The sequence below is a fragment of the Neomonachus schauinslandi genome, chromosome X (assembly GCF_002201575.2).
Source record: "Neomonachus schauinslandi chromosome X, ASM220157v2, whole genome shotgun sequence".
NCBI classification, from domain to species: Eukaryota; Metazoa; Chordata; class Mammalia; order Carnivora; family Phocidae; genus Neomonachus; species Neomonachus schauinslandi.
This window is the reverse complement of record NC_058419.1, coordinates 81,053,479-81,072,803: the sequence shown is the minus strand read 5'-3', so window position 1 is coordinate 81,072,803 and position 19,325 is coordinate 81,053,479. Positions and strand designations below refer to the sequence as shown.

At 39.4% G+C, this 19,325-nt stretch overlaps 1 protein-coding gene across 2 annotated transcripts in view; it reads right to left on the bottom strand.

Moving 5' to 3' along the window:
* PHF8 (PHD finger protein 8) overlaps positions 1-19,325 on the bottom strand; it is a 91,097-nt gene that overhangs the window by 28,025 nt on the left and 43,747 nt on the right. For both annotated transcript variants that reach the window (XM_044911961.1, XM_021699214.2), the window contains 4 exons: positions 16,172-16,350; positions 15,798-15,883; positions 15,109-15,242; positions 14,187-14,500 (listed from right to left, as the gene is read on the bottom strand). In XM_044911961.1, the coding sequence (XP_044767896.1) occupies positions 14,187-14,500; positions 15,109-15,242; positions 15,798-15,883; positions 16,172-16,350 (713 nt within the window). The remainder of the gene's footprint in view (positions 1-14,186; positions 14,501-15,108; positions 15,243-15,797; positions 15,884-16,171; positions 16,351-19,325) is intronic.

The window sequence follows — 19,325 nt, the reverse complement described above, 5'->3', positions numbered from 1 at the left end:
AAGATGCAAATGTAAGTCAATGGGGAAAAAAAAGTCTTTTCAACAAATGGTCTTGGAACAACTGGACATCCATACACCAAAAAAAGGGTGAACTTCAACCTAAACATACTTTATGTAAAACTTTAGTCAAAATAGATCATGGTTAGAAATGTAAAACCTAAAACCGTAAAATTTTTAGATGAGAGGCAAAAACTGTTATGACCTGAGTTTACATAAAGAATTGTTAAATGAGACACAAAAAGCATAATCATTAAAAGATAAAACTGATACACTGGACTTTCTAGAAAATGAAAGTGCTTGTTTTAAGAAAGGAGGTGTTAAGAATGAGAGAAGCTCAGACTAGGAGAAAATATCCTGTATCTGACAAGAGACTTGAACTCAGACTATATAAAGAACTTTCAAAGCTCAACATTTAAGAAAAAAAAAAACCCAATTAAAAAAACAGGCAAAGTTGGAAGATGGAGGAATAGGAGGATCCTGAGCTCACTTTGTTCCAGAGACACACCAAGATAAACAGCCACATCCGTGCAACTGACCCTGAAAATGACACAAAGACTGGCAGAACAGATATTACACAGTTAATTATAGACAGAAGGCCACATCAAAAACGGTAGGAGGGATGGAAACAAGACTAACCATAAACAGAAGGGACACTACAAGCACAAAGAAGTGAGAGGATGAGACCCCACTCCAGGCACCCCAGGCACAGAGGAAGACTGTGGAAGACAAATTTTCCATAACATTTGGTTTTGAAAACAAGTGGGGCTTCACTTTGAGAGTTTTTACAGTCAGCAGGGTTTACCTCTGGGTGCTTTAAAAATCAACAGGCTTAGATCCTAGAGAGGGCTTAGATCCTGGAGAGCTGGGGGGCAACAGGGAACTGGGTCCCAGCCCCTTAGGGGCCCGTGTAACAACCCAGCCAATATAAAGCATAGAAGCAGCAGTCTGAAAAGCACCTGGGGTGCTTTTATACTGAAGATTTATTTACTAATCTCAGAACTTGTGCTGGAGGGGCAGGGATTTTTAGGAGACCTCTCTAAGAACAAAACCGTTGGTGGGCACCATTTCTCTTCCCCCATCCCCAGCCTAGATAGGCCACTTGGTGGGAACCAGTGCAAACATTGCCCACCTATCTTGCTAGCATCATGTGCCTTACCCCCATGCTCTCCTGCCAATCAGCCCATCCAACTCAGGAGGCAGGGCTCCCTCCAAAGCTACTCCTCCTGTCCCAACACACCCTGCAAGCAACCCCAGCAGGGAAGAGTGCCACTCCAAAGTGACTACTGCCCTGGGGAGAAGGGAAGATAACCACACACACCAGAATGCCCTCAGTTCCAGCACCCAAACCTTATAACTGGCAGCACAGAGATAGTGCTCTGCCCATCAGTCCTGGACTGGGAGCAGGCATCTGGTCTGTCAGCCCCACCAACCAATGAAAGCCTTCCAGAGTACTACATAGGGAGATTGCCCTGCAGGTCAATGTGACTGCAGCCCCAGCAGATGGGCTGAGGGCAGGCAAGTGTCTAACTACTGATACCACCCAACTACAAGCTCATGGCAACCCCAGACAGGCCCTTTAACAGCACAGGGACCAAACCCTGCCCTGTGTGCCCAAAGTAGGCAGAGAGGGCCACTGCAACCAACTGGACTGAAGGCAAACACAGAGCAGCTACAACAGTAGGGCACATGCACCCACATAGGAGACACCCCTAAATTGCCTGGTTCTGGTGAACAGGGGGCATTGTGCTACAGAGCACTACAACACCTCTTCTTCATAAGGTCACTACTTTCAATATCAGGAGATGTAGCCTAATTTCCTAATACACAGAAACAAAGACAGTCAGATAAAATGAGGAGACAGAGGAATATGTATCAGATGAAAGAACAGGACAAAACCACAGCAACAGAGCTAAACAAAATGAAGATAGGTAATATGCCTGATAGAAAACTCAAAGTAATGGTCATAAAAATACTCACTGGACTTGAGAAAAGAGTGGAGGATCTCAGTGAGACCTTCAACAAATATGACAGGAAATGTAAAAAAGAACCAGTGAGACATGAAGAACTCAATAACTGAAATAAAAATATACTAGAAGGAATCAATTGTAGATTAGAGGAGGCAGGAGAATGGATCAGCAATCTGGAAGACAAGATAATGGAAAGCAACCAAGCTGAACAGCAAAAAGAAAAAAATGAGAATAGACTAAGGAACTCTGTGACATCAATCAAGTGTGGTAACATTCACATTACAGGGATTGCAGAAGAAGAAAAGAGAGAGAAGGGGGCAGAGAATTTATTTGAAGAAATAATAGCTGAAAACTTCCCTAATCTGGGGTAGGAAGCAGATATCCTGATCCCATAGGCACAGAGAGCACCCAACAAAATTAACTCAAGGGGAAAAAAAAATTAACCCAAGGAGGTCCATTCCAAGACACGTAGTAATTAAAATGGCAAAAAGTGGTGATAAAGAGAATTTTAAAAGCAGCAAGAGAAAATAAAACAGTTACATACAAGAGAAACCCCATAAGGTTATCAGCTGATTTTTTTCAGCAGAAACTTGTCAGGCCAGAAGAGAGTGGCATGATACATGCAAAGTGCTGAAAGGAAAAAACTTGCAACCAAGAATACTCTACACACCAAGGATATCATTCACAATAGAAAGACAGATAAAGAGTTTCCCAGCCAGGGGTGTCTGGGTGGTTCAGTCAGTTAAGCGTCTGACTCTTGATTTCAGCTCAGGTCATGATCTCAGGGTTGTGAGACTGAGCCCTGCATCAGGCTCCATACTGTGCATGGAGCCTGCTTAAGATTCTCCTCTTCCTCTCCGTCTGTCCCTCCCTTTACTCCCTCTCTTTTAAAAAAAAGTTTCCCAGCCAAACAAAGGTTAAAGGAGTTCATCACCAATAAACAAGCCCTGCAAGAAATGTTAAAGGGAATTCTGCGAGTGGAAAGAGAAGGCCATAATCATGAGTAAGCAAATGATGGGGAAAATTTTCACAGGTAAAATGCGAACACATAATAAAAGTAGTACATGAATCACTTATCAAACCAGTATGGAGGTTAAAGCACAAAAACAAAAACAGTAAAATCAATTATATCTAAAAAAATCAGTCAAGGGATTCACAAAATAAAAGGATGTAAAGTATGACATTGTATACATAAAACATGGGGAGTGGTAAAAATGTAATGCTTTAAAATGGGTTCAAACTTAAGTGACCATCAACTTAATATAGACTGCTATACGCATAAGATGTTATTATGAACCTAATGGTAACCACAAATCAAAAATCTGTAATACATACACAAAAAATAAAGGGAAAGGAATCCAAGCATATCATGAAAGAATGCAATTAAACTACAAGGGAAGAGAGCAAAGAAGTATAAAAACAATGGAAAAATAACAAAATAGCAGTAAGTACATACCTAGCAATAATTACTTTAAATGTAAACAGACTAAACGCTCCAATCAAATGACACAGGGTGGTGGAATGGATAAAAGAGTAAGACCTATCTATATGCTGTCTACAGGAGACTTGCATCAGACATATGCAGACTGAAAGTGAAAGGATGGAAAAACATTTACCACGCAAACAGAAGCAAAAAGAAAGCTGGGTAACAATACTGATATCAAACAAAATAGACTTTAAAACTAAGACTGCAACAAGAGACAAAGGAGGACACCACCTAATGATAAAGGGAACAATACAACAAGAGGATAGAACAACTGTAAATATTTAGGCACCCAACATGGGAGCACCTAAATACATAAAGTAACCATTAACAGACAAAGGAAGAGACAGTAATATAATAGTCAGGGACTTTAACACCCCACTTACATCAGTGAAAGGATCATCCAGACAAAAAAATCAACAAGGAAACAACAGCTTTGAATGACACATTGGACCAGATGGCCCTAACAGATATATTCAGACTATTCCACCTAAAAACAACAAAATACACATCCTTTTTATGTGCGCGTGGAACCTTCTCCAGAACAGATCACATGTTAGGCCATGAAACAAGTCTCAATAAATTCAAAAAGTGTGAAACTATACCATGTATCTTTTCCGACTACAACAGTATGAAACTAGAAATCAACCACAAGAATAACTCTGGAAAGAGCACAAATAATTGGAGGCTAAATAACATGCTACTAAACAATGATTGGGTCAACCAAGAAATCAAAAAGGAATTTAAAAAATACATGGAAACAAATGAGGATGAAAACATAATGGTCCAAAATCACTGGGATGCAGCAAAAGCTGTTCTAAGAGGGAAGATTACAGCAATACAGGCCTACTTAAAGAAACAAGAAAAATCTCAATAAACACCCTAACCTGACACCTAAAGGAGCTAGAAAAAGAAGAACAAACAAAGCCAAGCTAAATAGAAGGAAGGACATAATAAAGAGTAGAACAGAAATAAAGAAACAATAGAACAGATCAATGAAAAAAAGAGCTGGTTCTTGGAAAATATAAACAAAATGGATAAACCTTTAGCCAGATTCATCAAGGAAAAAAGAGAGAACTCAAACAAAATCAGAATGAAGGAGGAGAAATAACAATCCTCACCAGAGGAATACAATGGATTATAAGAGAATACTACAAAAAATTATATGCCAACAAAGTGGACAGCCCAGGAAAAAATGGATAAATCCCTAGAAACATATAACCTTCCATAACTGAAACAAGAAAAAATAGAAAATCTGAACTGACTGATTACCAGCAATGAAATTGAATCAATAATCAAAAAACTCCCAACAGACAAGTCTAGGATCAGATGGCTTCACAAGTGAATTCTACCAAACATTTAAAGAAATGTTGGGGCACCTGGGTGGCTCAGTTGTTAAGCGTCTGCCTTCGGCTCAGGTCATGATCCCAGGGTCCTGGGAATGAGCCCTGCATCGGACTCCCTGCTTGGCGGGAAGCCTGCTTCTCCTTCTCTCACTCCCCCTGCTTATGTTCCCTCTCTCGCTGTGTCTCTCTCTGTCAAATAAATAAATAAAATCTTAAAAAAAAAAAAAGAGGTGTTAATACCCACCTATTCTTGAATTATTTCAAAAAAAAATTGAAGAGGAAGGGAAGCTTCCAAATTCATTCTGCAAGGCCACCATAACCCTGACACCAAAACCAGATAAAGACACCAAAAAAAGAAAACTCCAGGCCAGTATCTCTGATGAACACAGATGCAAAAATCCTCAACAAAATAGTAGCAAACTGAATCCAACAATATATTAAAAAAATCATTCACCACGCTCCAGTGGAATTTATTCCCAGGATGCAAGAGTGGTTCAATATTCACAAATCAATCAACATGATATATCACATCAATAAGATAAAACCATACGATCATTTTAATAGATGTAGATAAAGCACTTGACAAAGTACAACATCCATTCATGATATAAATTCTCAACAAAGTAGGTTTAGAAGGAACATATACCTCAACACAATAAAGGCCATCTATGAAAAACCCACGGCAAACGTCATACTCAATGAGGAAAAACTGCGAGCTTTCCCCCTAAGATCAGGAACCAGACAAGGATGTCCACTTTCACCACTTTTATTCAACACTGAACTGTAAGCCCTAGCCAAAGAAGAAAAAAAAAAAAAAAAAAAAAAGGGTATATAAAAAAAAAAAAAAAAAAAAAGCGTATCTAGATTGGTAAGGAAAAAGTAAAAGTTTCATTATTTGAAGATGACATAATACTACAAATAGAAAACCCTAAAGACACCACCAAAAATCTAGGAGAACTGATAAATGAATTCAGTAAAGTTGCAGGAAACAAAATTGCACACACAGAAACCTGCTGCATTTCTATATATTAAAAATTAAGTAGCAGAAAGAGAAATTAAGAAAACAAATCCAGTTACAACTGTACCAAAAATAATAAAATACCTAGGCATGAACGTAATAAAGTGAAAGACCTGTATTTTAAAAAACTATAAAACAATGATGAAAGAAACTGAAGATGACACAAACAAATGGAAAGATATTCCATGCTCATGGATTGGGAGAACAAATAATGTTAAAGTGTCCATACTACCCAAAGCAATCTACAGATTTAATTCAATCCCTTTCAAAATACCAACAACATTTTCTCACAGAACTAGAACAATCCTAAAATTTGCATGGAACCAAAGAAGACCCTGAATAGCCAAAGCAATCTTAAGAAAGAAGAACAAAGCTGCAAAGCTGGAAGTATCACAATCCCGAATTTCAAAATATATTACAAAGCTGCAGTAATCAAAACAGTATGGTGCGGGCACAAAAACAGACACATCGATCAATCAAAAAGAATAGAGAACCTGGGAATAAGCCCACACTCATACAGTCCATTAATCCACAACAAAGGAGGCAAGAATATACAACGGGGAAAAAGTCTCTTCAATAAATGGTGATGGGAAAACAGGACAGCTACATGCAAAAGAATGAAACTGGACCATCTTCACTGGACCATACAAAAAATATACTAAAAATAGATTAAGGACCTAAATGTGAGACCTGAAACCATAAAACTCCTAGAAGTAAATGTAGGCAGTAATCTCCTTGACATTGGAAGTAGAAACATTTTTCTAGATAAGTCTCTTCAGGCAAGGGGAACCAAAGCAAAATTAAACTATTTGGACTACACCAAAATACAAAGCTTTTGCAGACATCAACAAAACAAAAAGGCAACCCACGGAATGGGAGAAGATATCTACAAATGATGTATTCAATAAGGGGTTAATATCCAAAAAATATTAAAAATTTATATAATTCAACACCAAAAAACCCCAAATAATCTGATTTAAAAATGGACAGAGGACCTGAAAGGACATTTTCCCAAAGAAGACATATAAATGGCCAACAGACACATGAAAGATGCTCAACATCACTAATCATCATGGAAATGCAAAACAAAACTATAGTGAGGTATCGCCTTACATCTGTCAGAATGGCTGAAATCAAAGACAAGAAATAACAACTGTTGGCGAGGATGCAGAGAAAAGGGAACTGTGGTGTACTGTACGTGGTAATGCAAGTGGTAAGATGGCCACTGTGGAAAACGGTATGGAAGTTCCTCAGAATTAAAAAGAATTACCACATGATCCAGTAATTCCACTACTGGGTATTTGCCCAAAGAAAATGAAACACCAATTTGAAAAGATATATGCACTCCTATGTTTATTGTAGCATTATTTATAATAGCCATGATATGGAAGCAACTCATCCACAGATAAGTCCATCCACAGATGAATGAATAAAGAAGATACAAGATATATATATATATATATCATATCTATACACACACACACAATGGACTATTACTCAGCCACAGAAAAGAATGAGATCCTGCCATTTACAACAATGTAAAGGGACCTATAGAGTATAATGCTAAATGAAATAAGTCAGTAAGAGAAAGACAAATACCATATGATTTTACTCATTTAAGAAACAAAACAAAGGAACAAGCAAACAAAAAACCAGAATATTAAATACAGAGAACAAACTGCTGGTTGCCAAGGGAGGTGGTTAGGGGGAATGGGTGAAATAGATAAAGGGGATTAAGAGTACACCTATCTTTTTTTAAAAGATTTTATTTATTTGACAGAGAGAGAGAGAGAGAAGGAGAGAGTGCAGAAGCAGGGGAAGCAGCAGAGAGAAAGGGAGAAGCAGGCTCCCAGCTGAGCAGGGAGCCTGACGCGCAACTCGATCCCAGGACCCTGGGATCATGACCTGAGCCAAAGGCAGACACTTAACCGACTGAGCCACCCAGGGGCCAAAAGTACACTTATCTTGATGAGCACTGAGTAATGTACAGAACTGTTGAAGCATTATATTGTGTACCCGAAACTAATATAATACTCTATGTTAATTATACCTCAATAAAAAAAATAGGCAAAAGTCATTCAAAGTGTCTATTTAAAGACATCTCAAAAAAGAGGATGTATGCATGAATGGCCAATAGATATATCATTAGCCATTAGACAAGCCACTAAATGAGCTATTCATTATATGCATATTAGGATGGCTAAAATAAATACAATGACAACACCAAGTGCTGACAAGCCTGTGGAATAACTGAAACTCTCACACATTACTGGAAGGAACGTAAAATGGCACAACCACTCTGGGAAACACCTTGGCCATTTCTTATACACTGCCCATACAGTCCAGGAATCCCATTCTAAGGCATTTACCTAAAGCCTGCATGTGCATGTTCATAGCAGCTCAATTCATAATCACCCAAAGTTGGAAACAACCCAAATGTCCTTCAGTAAGTGAACGGATAAAGAAATTGTGGTATACAATGGACTACAGCAATAAAAAGGAACAATCTATTGAAACACAACAACATGGATGAATCTTAAGAGCATTATGCTGAGTAACAGAGGCTAATCTGAAAATATTACACACTGTACAACTCCATTTATGTGACATCCTGGCAAAGGCAAAAACCACAGGGATGGAGAGGAGCTCAGTGGTTGCCAGGTGTTAGGGGTAGAGGGAGGGCATGACTACTAAGGGACAACATAAGGGAGTTTGAGGAGGTTCTATATGCTCATTTTGGTGGTGGTTACAAGAATCTAAACATGTGTATACCAACAAAGCCAATTTTACTTCATGCTAATTTAAAAAATAAAATTAAAAAGACCCCTTTATCAAAAGGGAAAACAGACTGAAAATAAAGGAAAAGAGCTTTCAACCTGAGATGTTGTACAAAGAACATTAAGAGAAAGGAGTAAAATAAAACCAGAACTTAAGAGTAAACAAACAAGACGATTAGTAATCAAATGAACTAAACAAAATTGTTAAATACCATGATCAAGTACAGCCAATCCCAAGAAGGAAATGTCAGCTCAAAAGCAGTAATTCTATTTCTTACTGTAAACCACCACTAACAAATTAACAGAGAAAAACGATGTATTTATAATCAAAAGATGCCAAAAACCATTTGCTAAAACCTAATTCCATTTCTGATCTTAAAAAAACCCCAAAAACCTCTAAAACTAGAGATAGATACTCCCCTGAATTTCATGAACATAGCCTACCAGAGACCTACAGAGCCCTATGTATTAAGTGGGAAAACACTGGCAGCATTACCTCTAAGGTCAGAAATAAGACAAGGATGCCCCCTTATCACTGTGACTACTCAACACTGTAATAAAACTAGAAAAATCTAGATGTATGAATACGTGAAAGAAAAGGGATATTATGAGATAAACTGTGTCTCCCCAACCCCCTCCAAAATTCAAATGTTGAGTTCCTAACCCCCAGTACTTCAGAATGTGACTGTACTTGGAGATAAGGCTTTCAGAGAGATAATTAAGTTAAAATGAGGCCAATAGGGTGGGCCCTAATACAACTTGACTGTGTCCTTTAAGAAGAGATTAGGATATACACAAGGACATCAGGGGCCCGTGTTCACAAAGGGAAGATCAGATGAGGAAGCAGCAAGAGGGTGGTCATCTGCAAGCCAAGGAGAGGCCTCAGGGAAACCCAACACCGCCAGCACTTTGATCTTGGACTTCCAGCCTCCAAAACTGTGAGAAAATAAATTTCTGTTGTTTAAGCCATCCAGTCTGTGGTATTTTATTATTGCAGCCCTAGCAGACTAAGAGAGGGGACAAAGATCACCTCCCTCAAGAGCCCAAGACAATTAACTGAAAAATTAATAAAACTAGTAAGAGTATAGTAAGGCGGTCTGATACAGGATCAAAATGGAAAGATCAATTCTTTTCCTGCATACTTGCAACAGCCAAATGGAAAATGTAATAGATAAAAAGATGCCACTTTCAATAGGAACCAAACTAAAAAACACCTAGTAAACTGAAGAAGACATATATAAGAAAACCCAAATAGAGAGACCGACCATGACTGAAGACAGAAGGACAAGGTGGCCTGTTTTGTGACTGGTCATGCCCAAAAGGTAAATAGCAGAATGACATCAAAGCCATCCAGAAGTTGCACTGAATTTTCTCACAATTACCAAGAAAGCCTTAGCAATACATGAATACCTATAGACAAAAGCCAAAAATCCCACAATAGTGCCTCCCATTAGAGGAAGAGCAAATGGTGCCTTTGTTTTCTACAAAATTAAGCTCTGATGGGAGAAGAGGATGGCTAAGAAAGCACATCAGGAAACTATGGAGACACCTGCCCTGTGTTTAAAAAGACAAAAAGATTGCTGAAGCTTAGGCCCTAGATCAGATTTTAATTTGATGATGCGGATATCTATCTTAAGCAAATGCCCTCAAAAACCTACATCCATCTGCAAAGAAGAAGCCTCAGCCCAGGGGTTAAGGCTACCAAGAACCCACTGACTCTGATGCTAAGGGCAAATGCCAGTTAGCAAATGCCAAAACACCCAAATAATGGCAGTCCTAATAATAATCCTGTTTATGGCTTCAAAGCCACAGAAATTTTGAGGCAGGTGCCCCTAGCCCTCTTTTTCTTGTAAGTCCTATTATTTTTAGTGTACAAGTTTTCAGGACACGAAGTTTTTCAAGAATACATACATCCTATTATAGCAGAAAGGCCTCTGATGAAAGATGATGGTTTCCATAAATCTACCAATGCCATGCAATCCTAATAATAATAAAAAAAAAAAAATCCCAAAAGGATTTTCCATAGAATTTGACAAGCTGATTCTAAAATCCATCTGGAATAGAAAAAACACAATAATGGCCTAGAAAGTCTGGAAGAATAAGAACAAGTAGGTTGGCATCTCCTTATTAAACTGCCTTTCTCATGTCGCTGGGCAAAGCAGGAAGCAGAGGGGAGTAGTTAGACCAGGGGCAGATGTTTTAGCTGTAGGCTGATGTGACTGCTGAAGGTTAAGGTGAGTGGCCAGGAGAACGTGGCATGCCCCTAAGACCAATCACAGCTCCATTCAGAGATGATGGGCTTGCTGGAAATCTGTGCCCTCCCTAGGTCTAATGCAAGTTCTGCAGAGGGGATTTGCCCTACGAGATACAAGGCCTATAGTAACTAACCTATGTGGTATCCTAACAGAAATGGACAAATTTTAGAGAACAGAAAAATATTAATAATATCTAACACATAGCACTTATCACGTGCTAGGCAATGTCCTAAGTGCTTTATGTATATTAATTCATTTAATCCTCACAACAACCTGTGAAGTAGGTACTATTCTAACAGAGAAGCACAGAGAGCTTGCCCAATGTCACACAGCTATTAAGTGAGAGAGCTGGGAACAGAGTAGAAAAACAAATCCACATACAGATGGGAATTTAGTTTATGACAAAAGAAGAATTTCAAACCAGGGGGATAATGATGAACTAGTGAATAAATGGTTTTGGGGCAAATGACTAACCATATGGAAAAAAATTAAGTTAGATTCTTACCTCCCATAATTCATAAAACTTAATTCCAGAGAAAGAGATAAAATTTTAACATCTATACAGGTTTTTGGTAAAAATATATGAATCTTCTTTCACAAAACATTAAAAAAATTGATAAAGGTAACTACACAAAAACTGAAATCTACATGCTAAAAGATACCATAACTAAAATTAAAATACAAGCAGCAGACTAAAAGAAAACATTTTGCAACATTTCCAGAATATATTAAAAAAAACACTCTAAGAAATCTAGACTACATAGAGAACTACAAATCAATTAAAAAAACCCACCATCCTAATAGAAAAATGGGTGAAAGACTGAGTGAATTAATTCACAGAAAAGAAATAAAGAAGGGGCACCCGGGTGGTACAGTCTGTTAAGTGGCCGACTCTTGATTTAGGCTTGGGTTGTGATCTCAAGGTTGTGGGATCGAGCCCTGCGTCATACTCCACCGTCAGTGCAGAGTCTGCTTGAGACTCCCTCTCCCTCTGCCCCTCCCCCGCCCTGTGCTCGCTTGCTCTCTAAAATAAACAAATCTTTAAAAAAAAAAAAAAAGAAGGCCCATATGCACCCCAATGTTCACAGCAGCAATGTCCGCAATAACCAAACTGTGGAAAGAGCCGAGATGCCCTTCAACAGATGAATGGAGAAAGAAGATGTGGTCCATATATACAATGGAATATTACTTAGCCATCAGAAAAGATGAATACCCAACTTTTACATCAACATGGATGGGACTGGAGGAGATTATGCTAAGTGAAATAAGTCAAGCAGAGAAAGTCAATTATCATATGGTTTCACTTATTTGTGGAACATAAGGAATAGCATGGAGGACATTAGGAGAAGGAAGGGAAAAATGAAGGGGGGCAATCAGAAGGGGAGACAAACCATGAGAGACTATGGACTCTGAGAAACAAACTGAGGGTTCTAAAGGGGAGGGGGGTGGGGGACGGGTTAGCCCGGTGATGGGTATTAAGGAGGGCACATACTGCATGGAGCACTGGGTGTTATACGAAAACAATGGATCGTGGATCACCACATCAAAAACTAATGATGTATTTTATGGTGACTAACATAACATAATAAAATTTAAAAAAAGGGGCACCTGGGTGGCTCAGATGGTTAAACGTCTGCCTTCAGCTCAGGTCATGATCCCAGGGTCCTGGGATCAAGCCCCGCATCGGGCTCCCTGCTCGGCGGGAAGCCTGCTTCTCCCCCTCCCACTCCCCCTGCTTGTGTTCCCTCTCTCGCTGTGTCTCTCTCTGTCAAATAAATAAATAAATAAAATCTTTTAAAAAAAATAATTAAAAAAAAAATAAAGAAGAGCCAATAAACATATAAAACAAACTGAAACACCATTTTTTGCTATCAGATTTCCAAAAATCAAGAGGACTGGTAATATCCACTGCTGGTTAAGGCTCATACACTGCTCATACACTGGCCCTTTCAGAGGAGAATTTGGCACTGTTAACATTTATTTTGTACATACCGTTCAACCTAGCAGGTCTAGCACCCTACAGAAATGTTAGCGGGCACATGGGCACAAAGAGTTATTTACAAGAATTTTCACTGCAGCATTGTTAGTCAAACTATAAAATGAGAAACAACCTAAATGTTAATCAGTAGGGAATGGTTAAAAATATGATGGCACATCTATGCTATAGACTACTACACAACAGGTAGATTTCAATGTACTGATGAAGTAGATAGATCTCTATGTACTGATGTTGAAAGATGTCCAAGCAAGTTGTAGAACCATGAATACTACACAAAACTGTATTTGTGTCTACATGTGGTTGTAAGTATAAGAAAATGAAAGGGATGTATCAACTGATAACAGTTTACCTTTGGGTAACCTTCCTCAGAGAAAGAAGAGTATTAGTCAAAGGTAACTTTTGCTTTCTCCGTCTTGTTCAAATTTTAGGCAATTAGATTTAAAGGTGCTATACACAACTAATGAATCATTGAACATTATATCAAAAACAAATGATGTACTACAAGTTGGCTAATTGAATTTAAATAAATAATATTAAAACCCACATTAAAGTCTGCTGCACTACACAAAACTGTGCATTATATAATGTAGTACTTAATAAATCTTAGCTTAAAAAAAGGTCATCTCTTAAATGTAAAAAGCCCGCCGAAAGGTCATTATATACCTTTGCAAGGGATGAACCAAACAACAGAGAAGGAAGTGGAAGTGATGGAAATAAAACAGGCAAGAGAGTTTGAAAAAAAGAGTTTCCAGCAAAGAAGGTTAGACAATTTTAAAAGTGGATGTGATGAGCACTGGGTGTTACACTTAACTAATGAATCACTGAACACTACATCAAAAACTAATTATGTACTATACAGTGGCTAACTGAACATAATAAAAAAAATGGATGATAGCTGCGGCACCTGGGTGGCTCAGTCAGTTAAGCGCCTGACTTTTGATTTCAGCTCAGGTCATGATCTCAGGGTTGTGAGATCGAGCCCCGTGTTGGGCTCCACGTTCAGCGCAGAGTCTGCTTGAGATTCTCTCTCTCCCTCTCCCTCTACCCCTCCCCCCCACATTCTCTCTAATAAATAAATAAATCTTTATTTTCTGAGGGTCTTCCATGAGCAAGACAATGTGCCAGGTGCTCTGTAGAAGCATCATCTCTAATTCTTACATCAACCTGTAGATATTTCCATTTTACAGATTAAGAAAACATGACTCAGAGAAAGTGAGCATCAAGCTTAAGGCAAGGTCTTTGCTCATTATTGTCACAGGCTGTCCTGGATTGGGACTGGGTCTGAGACTGGGGCTAGGGGGAGCACTTCTGGCCTGGACCCAAGTGCTCGGCTGCCCTTACTATACTCTGCATCCTTGAAGCATGCTCCCAAGCTGTCCTGTTCATCCAGACTGGCATTCTCTTCCTCCTCCTCGCTCTCGGTTCTCCAGTATGCTGGCCGCTTGATGGGCCGCTTCCCTGGGGTGCGCTGGGAAGCAGGACTGCTAGACACTGTGCCCAGCCCACTGCTGGAGCTCCCACTGCTTCGGTCCTGGCCCCCAGTCCACCAGGCCTGAAGGCTGGAGGTAGCTGGTGAGGATGATGAAGACTGCAGGTTGGCCATGCACAGCATGCCCTGGATGGCCTCCTGAGTGCTGGGAGAGGCAGGGGCCTCGCTGCAAGGGACAGAGGAGAAATGCTTGAGGGAGTTTCTCTAGTTGTTGGAGGAAACCAGTCATCAGAATAGTCAGGGAGGAGGGACAATAGCTACGGGGGTTAGGGTAGGAGGAAGGAGAGGACCATTCTAGAGGAGAAACCAGAAATTAAACCAACAGATCAAGATAGTATACCAAAGACTGTTTTCATGTAAAAGCCAGTCCTTCTTGCCCCAAGTCTTTCCACAGAGAGCAAGGAAGGTGGCAAAAAGAGGGGTGCACCTCCCTTCCTGTTCACCCATGCTGAATTCTTTCATTTTTTAAAAAAACAGGGCCCAGAAAAGGCCCAGTTTTCCTTCCATGACTCTTCTAGCCCCTCTTCCAACTCCCAAAGAACTCAAAACTAATCCCCCTTGAAGTTTATACATCTACTCTCCGCCAGATCTTAAGTTCCTCAGGACGGATTTCATGTCTACTTTATTCTTTCAGCCCGAATGCCCTTGCTAATTCTTTGTCCCTTTAAATGTCTCAATAAATATCTGCTGATTGGCTGATCTAGCCTTTTGGGTGGGGGTGGGAGAGTGTGCTGTCTGATCACCTGGAAAGGGGAGATCAAAGCCAGTACTCACGTGAGGGCAGCATAGTCAGGTCCCCCCACCTGCCTGCTGGCCTTAAGCAGATCAAGAATTCCACCAGCGCCACTCCCATTCCCAAGCTTGCCTTCAACCCCTTCTACCATGTCCTCATCTGTTGTATAGTCCTCCTGTTGGGGAAAGAGGATATCATCTCAGCTGCTGAGGGTTGGTCTGGTAAGGCCCCAGTACAGTGTTGACATTTTCACTCGGGATGCTAGTATCTTCTGAGCACCAAATACAGACCAAGTCCTAAGCAGAATACCCACTCTTTCATTTTAATCTCCATAGCATCTTTGTGAAGTAGGTATTATTATTTTGTGCGTGTGTGTGAGGTGGGTATTTTAACTTGTTTTACACGTAAGGAAACTAAGGCTCAGGAAAGTAATAAGTTGTGTAAGGTCTTAACCAGGTATTTCAAATCAGATACTCTTTCTGCTACATCACAATGCCTTTTATTCTACCCTGCATTAAAGGATTTTTAAAATATTTCAACTCAATTATGGTCTTCCTGTTATATGCTCAGCTGCCCTGTACTTAGCACACCATCTTTCACTTAATAAATATTTTAGGAATTGAATGCACAGGGTATCTTTCCCGACCCCCCGCCCCAACTAGAATGACAATCTGTCTTCTATCTCTCTAACCAAAATGTCAGAAGACCAGACAACAGGGCAGGCTCCTACCTCGATGTCAAATTCAACTTCTCCTGGTTCACGAACTCGGTTGGGGTCAGAGCAAGGCTTCGCACGGGGCAACTTTCGGGGAAATTCTAGAAAATAATGAAATGCACATATTGTGAAGCTAAGATTAGCATCTGAGCCAAACATCCAGGGGAAAAAAGAATATAATTTTCCTAAAAGTAATGACCACAGACAACTAATTTAGGGAGGTTAGGAACTGGTTTATAAATAACTCTCTAGAGCAAAGAATACACGGAAGCCTAAAGAGCTGGTAAGTCAGAATGTCAACAAGCTCAGGCCTAAGGCCTTTGGTCTATCAAGAGGACACAAAACATGTGAAATGGGCAAGAAAGGAACAAGAAAGAACAGGTACACACTTGGTCTTATTATCAGGGTCGCCTTCTCCTTTCCCAATCTCTCGTCAATCTGCAGTTCATCATCTGAATCCAAGTCAAACTCATCCTCCATCACCTGTTCTGCCACCAGCCTAGCCTTGTCTGCCTTCTTTGTGAGCTTGGCTCGCCGAGACTTGGATAAGTTCTTTACCCTCTTGGTACTAAAAAGAAAGAGAAGGAGAGCATAAAGACAGTAACATTCAATACTGTTAAGATGGCAATTCCCCCCAAATTGGTCTATAGATTCAATGCAATCCCTATCAAAATCCAGCTAATTTCTTTTATAGGAATTAATAAGCTGATACTAAAATGTATATAAGCATACGAAGGACTTAATATGGCCAAAAGAATTTTGAAAAAGAACAAAGCTGGAGGACTTATCTGCTCAATTTCAAAATTTACTAAAAAGCAACAGTAGTCAAGGTAGTGTGACATTAGCAAAAAGATAGACATACACATCAATGGAACACAGATGTGAGTCCAGAACCAACCCTTTAATTTACAGTCAACTGATTTCTGCCAAAGATGCTAAGGCAATTCAGTGGGGAAAGGATGGTCTTTTCAACAAATGGTGCTGAGATAACTGGATAACTGGATACCACATGCAAAGAAATGAATGTGGATTCTTACCTCACATCATACACAAAAATTAACTCAAAATGGATCCTAGATCTAAATGTAAAAGCTAAAACTATAAAACTTCTAGAAAAAAAATATAGGAAACTATCTTTATGACCTGGGATAAGTAAAATTCAAAACATTTGTGCTTCAAAAGATACCACTAAGAAAATGAAAAGACAAGCCAAAGACTGGGAGGAAATATTTGCAAATCATTTACTTGGGAAAGGATTTGTATCCAGAACATTTAAGTAACTGTTAGAACTCAATAATAAGATAAACAAGCCAATTTAAAAATGAGCAAAAGATCTGAATAGACATTTCTCTAAAGATGATATACAAATGGCCAATAATCACACAAAAAGATGCTCAATATCATTAGTTATTAGGGAAATGCAAATCCAAACCACAATGAGATACCACTTAATATCCATTAGAATGGCTATAATAAAAAAGACAGACAATAACAATTGTTAGCCAGGATACTGCTGGTGGGAATGTAAAGTGGTACAGACACTTCAGAATAAAGTTTTGCAGTTTCTCAAAGAGTTAAGCATAAAGTTACCATGTGACCCAAAGTTTTACTCCTAAATGAGAAACGGAAACGTACATCCATACAAAAACTTGTACGCAAATGCTCATAGCACCATTATCCACAACAGCCAAAGAGTGGAATCAATCCAAATAACCGTCACCTAGTTAATGAATAAACAAAATGTGGTATATCCATACAATGGTGTACTATTCAGAAATAAAAAGGAACCAATTAATGATACACACTACATCATGGATGAACCTAAAAACATTATGCTAAGTGAAAGAAGCCAGACATAGAAGACCACATTATATTATTCCATTTATATGGTATGTCTAGAAAAGGCAAATCTATAGACAGAAAGTAGATTAGTGGTTGCTTGGGCCTGGGGAAGAGAACCAAAGGTGTAAGTGGGTGATAGAAATGTTCTAAAATGTTCTAAAATTGGATTGTGGTGATAGTTGCGTGTTCTTTAAACTTACTAAAAAGTCATTTAATTGTATACTTAAAGCAGGTTAATTGTATGGTATGTAAAGTATACCTCAAAAAAGCTGTTAAAAATATATAAAGGAAATGGGAAAAACGAAAAAATGGCTTAAGTAATCCCATTACATACGGTAAACAGTATTAACCAGTACAAACTGCTGAAATAAACCTTACAGTTAAAAAAGAAACAAGCTTTTGGTAAATCAGTATACTTGATACGTACATTCAGCAGTCATTTGGTGAACTGGCTTTCAGTAAATTGGCTGACATTAAATTGACCTGTCTTCTACCTCGCAGGGTTTTAGGAAGATTAAATGAGCTAATGCAGAGACCAACACATGGCAAGTGCCCAACGGTAGCTAACCTTATAATTAAGTTCTCTGGGCCTGTTTCCACATTAATAAAATGGAGATAACAACACTTACCGTTCAGGGTTGTTGTGAGGACTAAATAAAATAATGTACTAAACAGCTAAATTAAAGTCTGATGCAGAGCAGGAGCTCAATAAATGGTAGCTATTTATACCCTGATCTTTTTTTTTTTTTTTAAGATTTTATTTATTTATTTGACATAGCGAGATCAGGAACACAAGCAGGGGGAGTGGGAGAGGGAGAAGCAGGCTTCCCGCCGAGCAGGGAGCCCGATGCGGGACTTGATCCCAGGACCCTGGGATCATGACCTGAGCCGAAGGCAGACGCTTAATGACTGAGCCACTCAGGTGCCCCTATACCCTGATCTTTTATTAACTTTTAAATATGAAAACTGTCAAACATAAACAAAAATATGAAAGTATAACTAACTCTCATGTGCCTTTCACCCAGCTATGTTTCAGCAATTATCAACACACAGCCAATCTTGTTTCATCTACACCTCAGTCCTTGCAAAACCCTGGATGATTTTGGAGAAAAGCCCAGATGTAATATCATATTGTCTGTAAATATTTCTGTATCTTGTCTCTCTAGGTTCACTTAACTGCAGTCTCTGGCAGCTGCAGGAGGTAACAGAAGCAGCATAAAGAAGACTAGTGGGAAAGGGGAAAACGTCTCGTGTCCTCAACAGCTGTTACAAGCTGGACCCTTAGGACTCTCAATTTTCTCCTCCCCAGGAGACCTACAACAGACCAAGGCAATGCTCAATGGTCTCTCTATTACTGTTTAGTTACTAGGTCTCAAACCCCAAGAATAGCCTTACTGCTTTCAGAATCTGCCCTACTCTCACACTCCCTTGTCCCTTATTTCCCGGCCAGGTGGACCTACTATACTTGCCCTTGGGATCCGAAGACCTTTTCCCACAAAAAGGCTATGCAGGTATCCTTAGCACTTGTGTTCCTATACTGTTCACACTTTACTTGGCTCTTGACTGCTACTGTCTGGTGTTCTGAGTGTCCAGATGATCCCTCTTATGGTCTTCCTCTGCCTCCCTACATGTTTCAGGGCTTCTGATGATCTACTTAGCTTCTGGCTATACCCATACCATCACCACCACCACTACCACCAT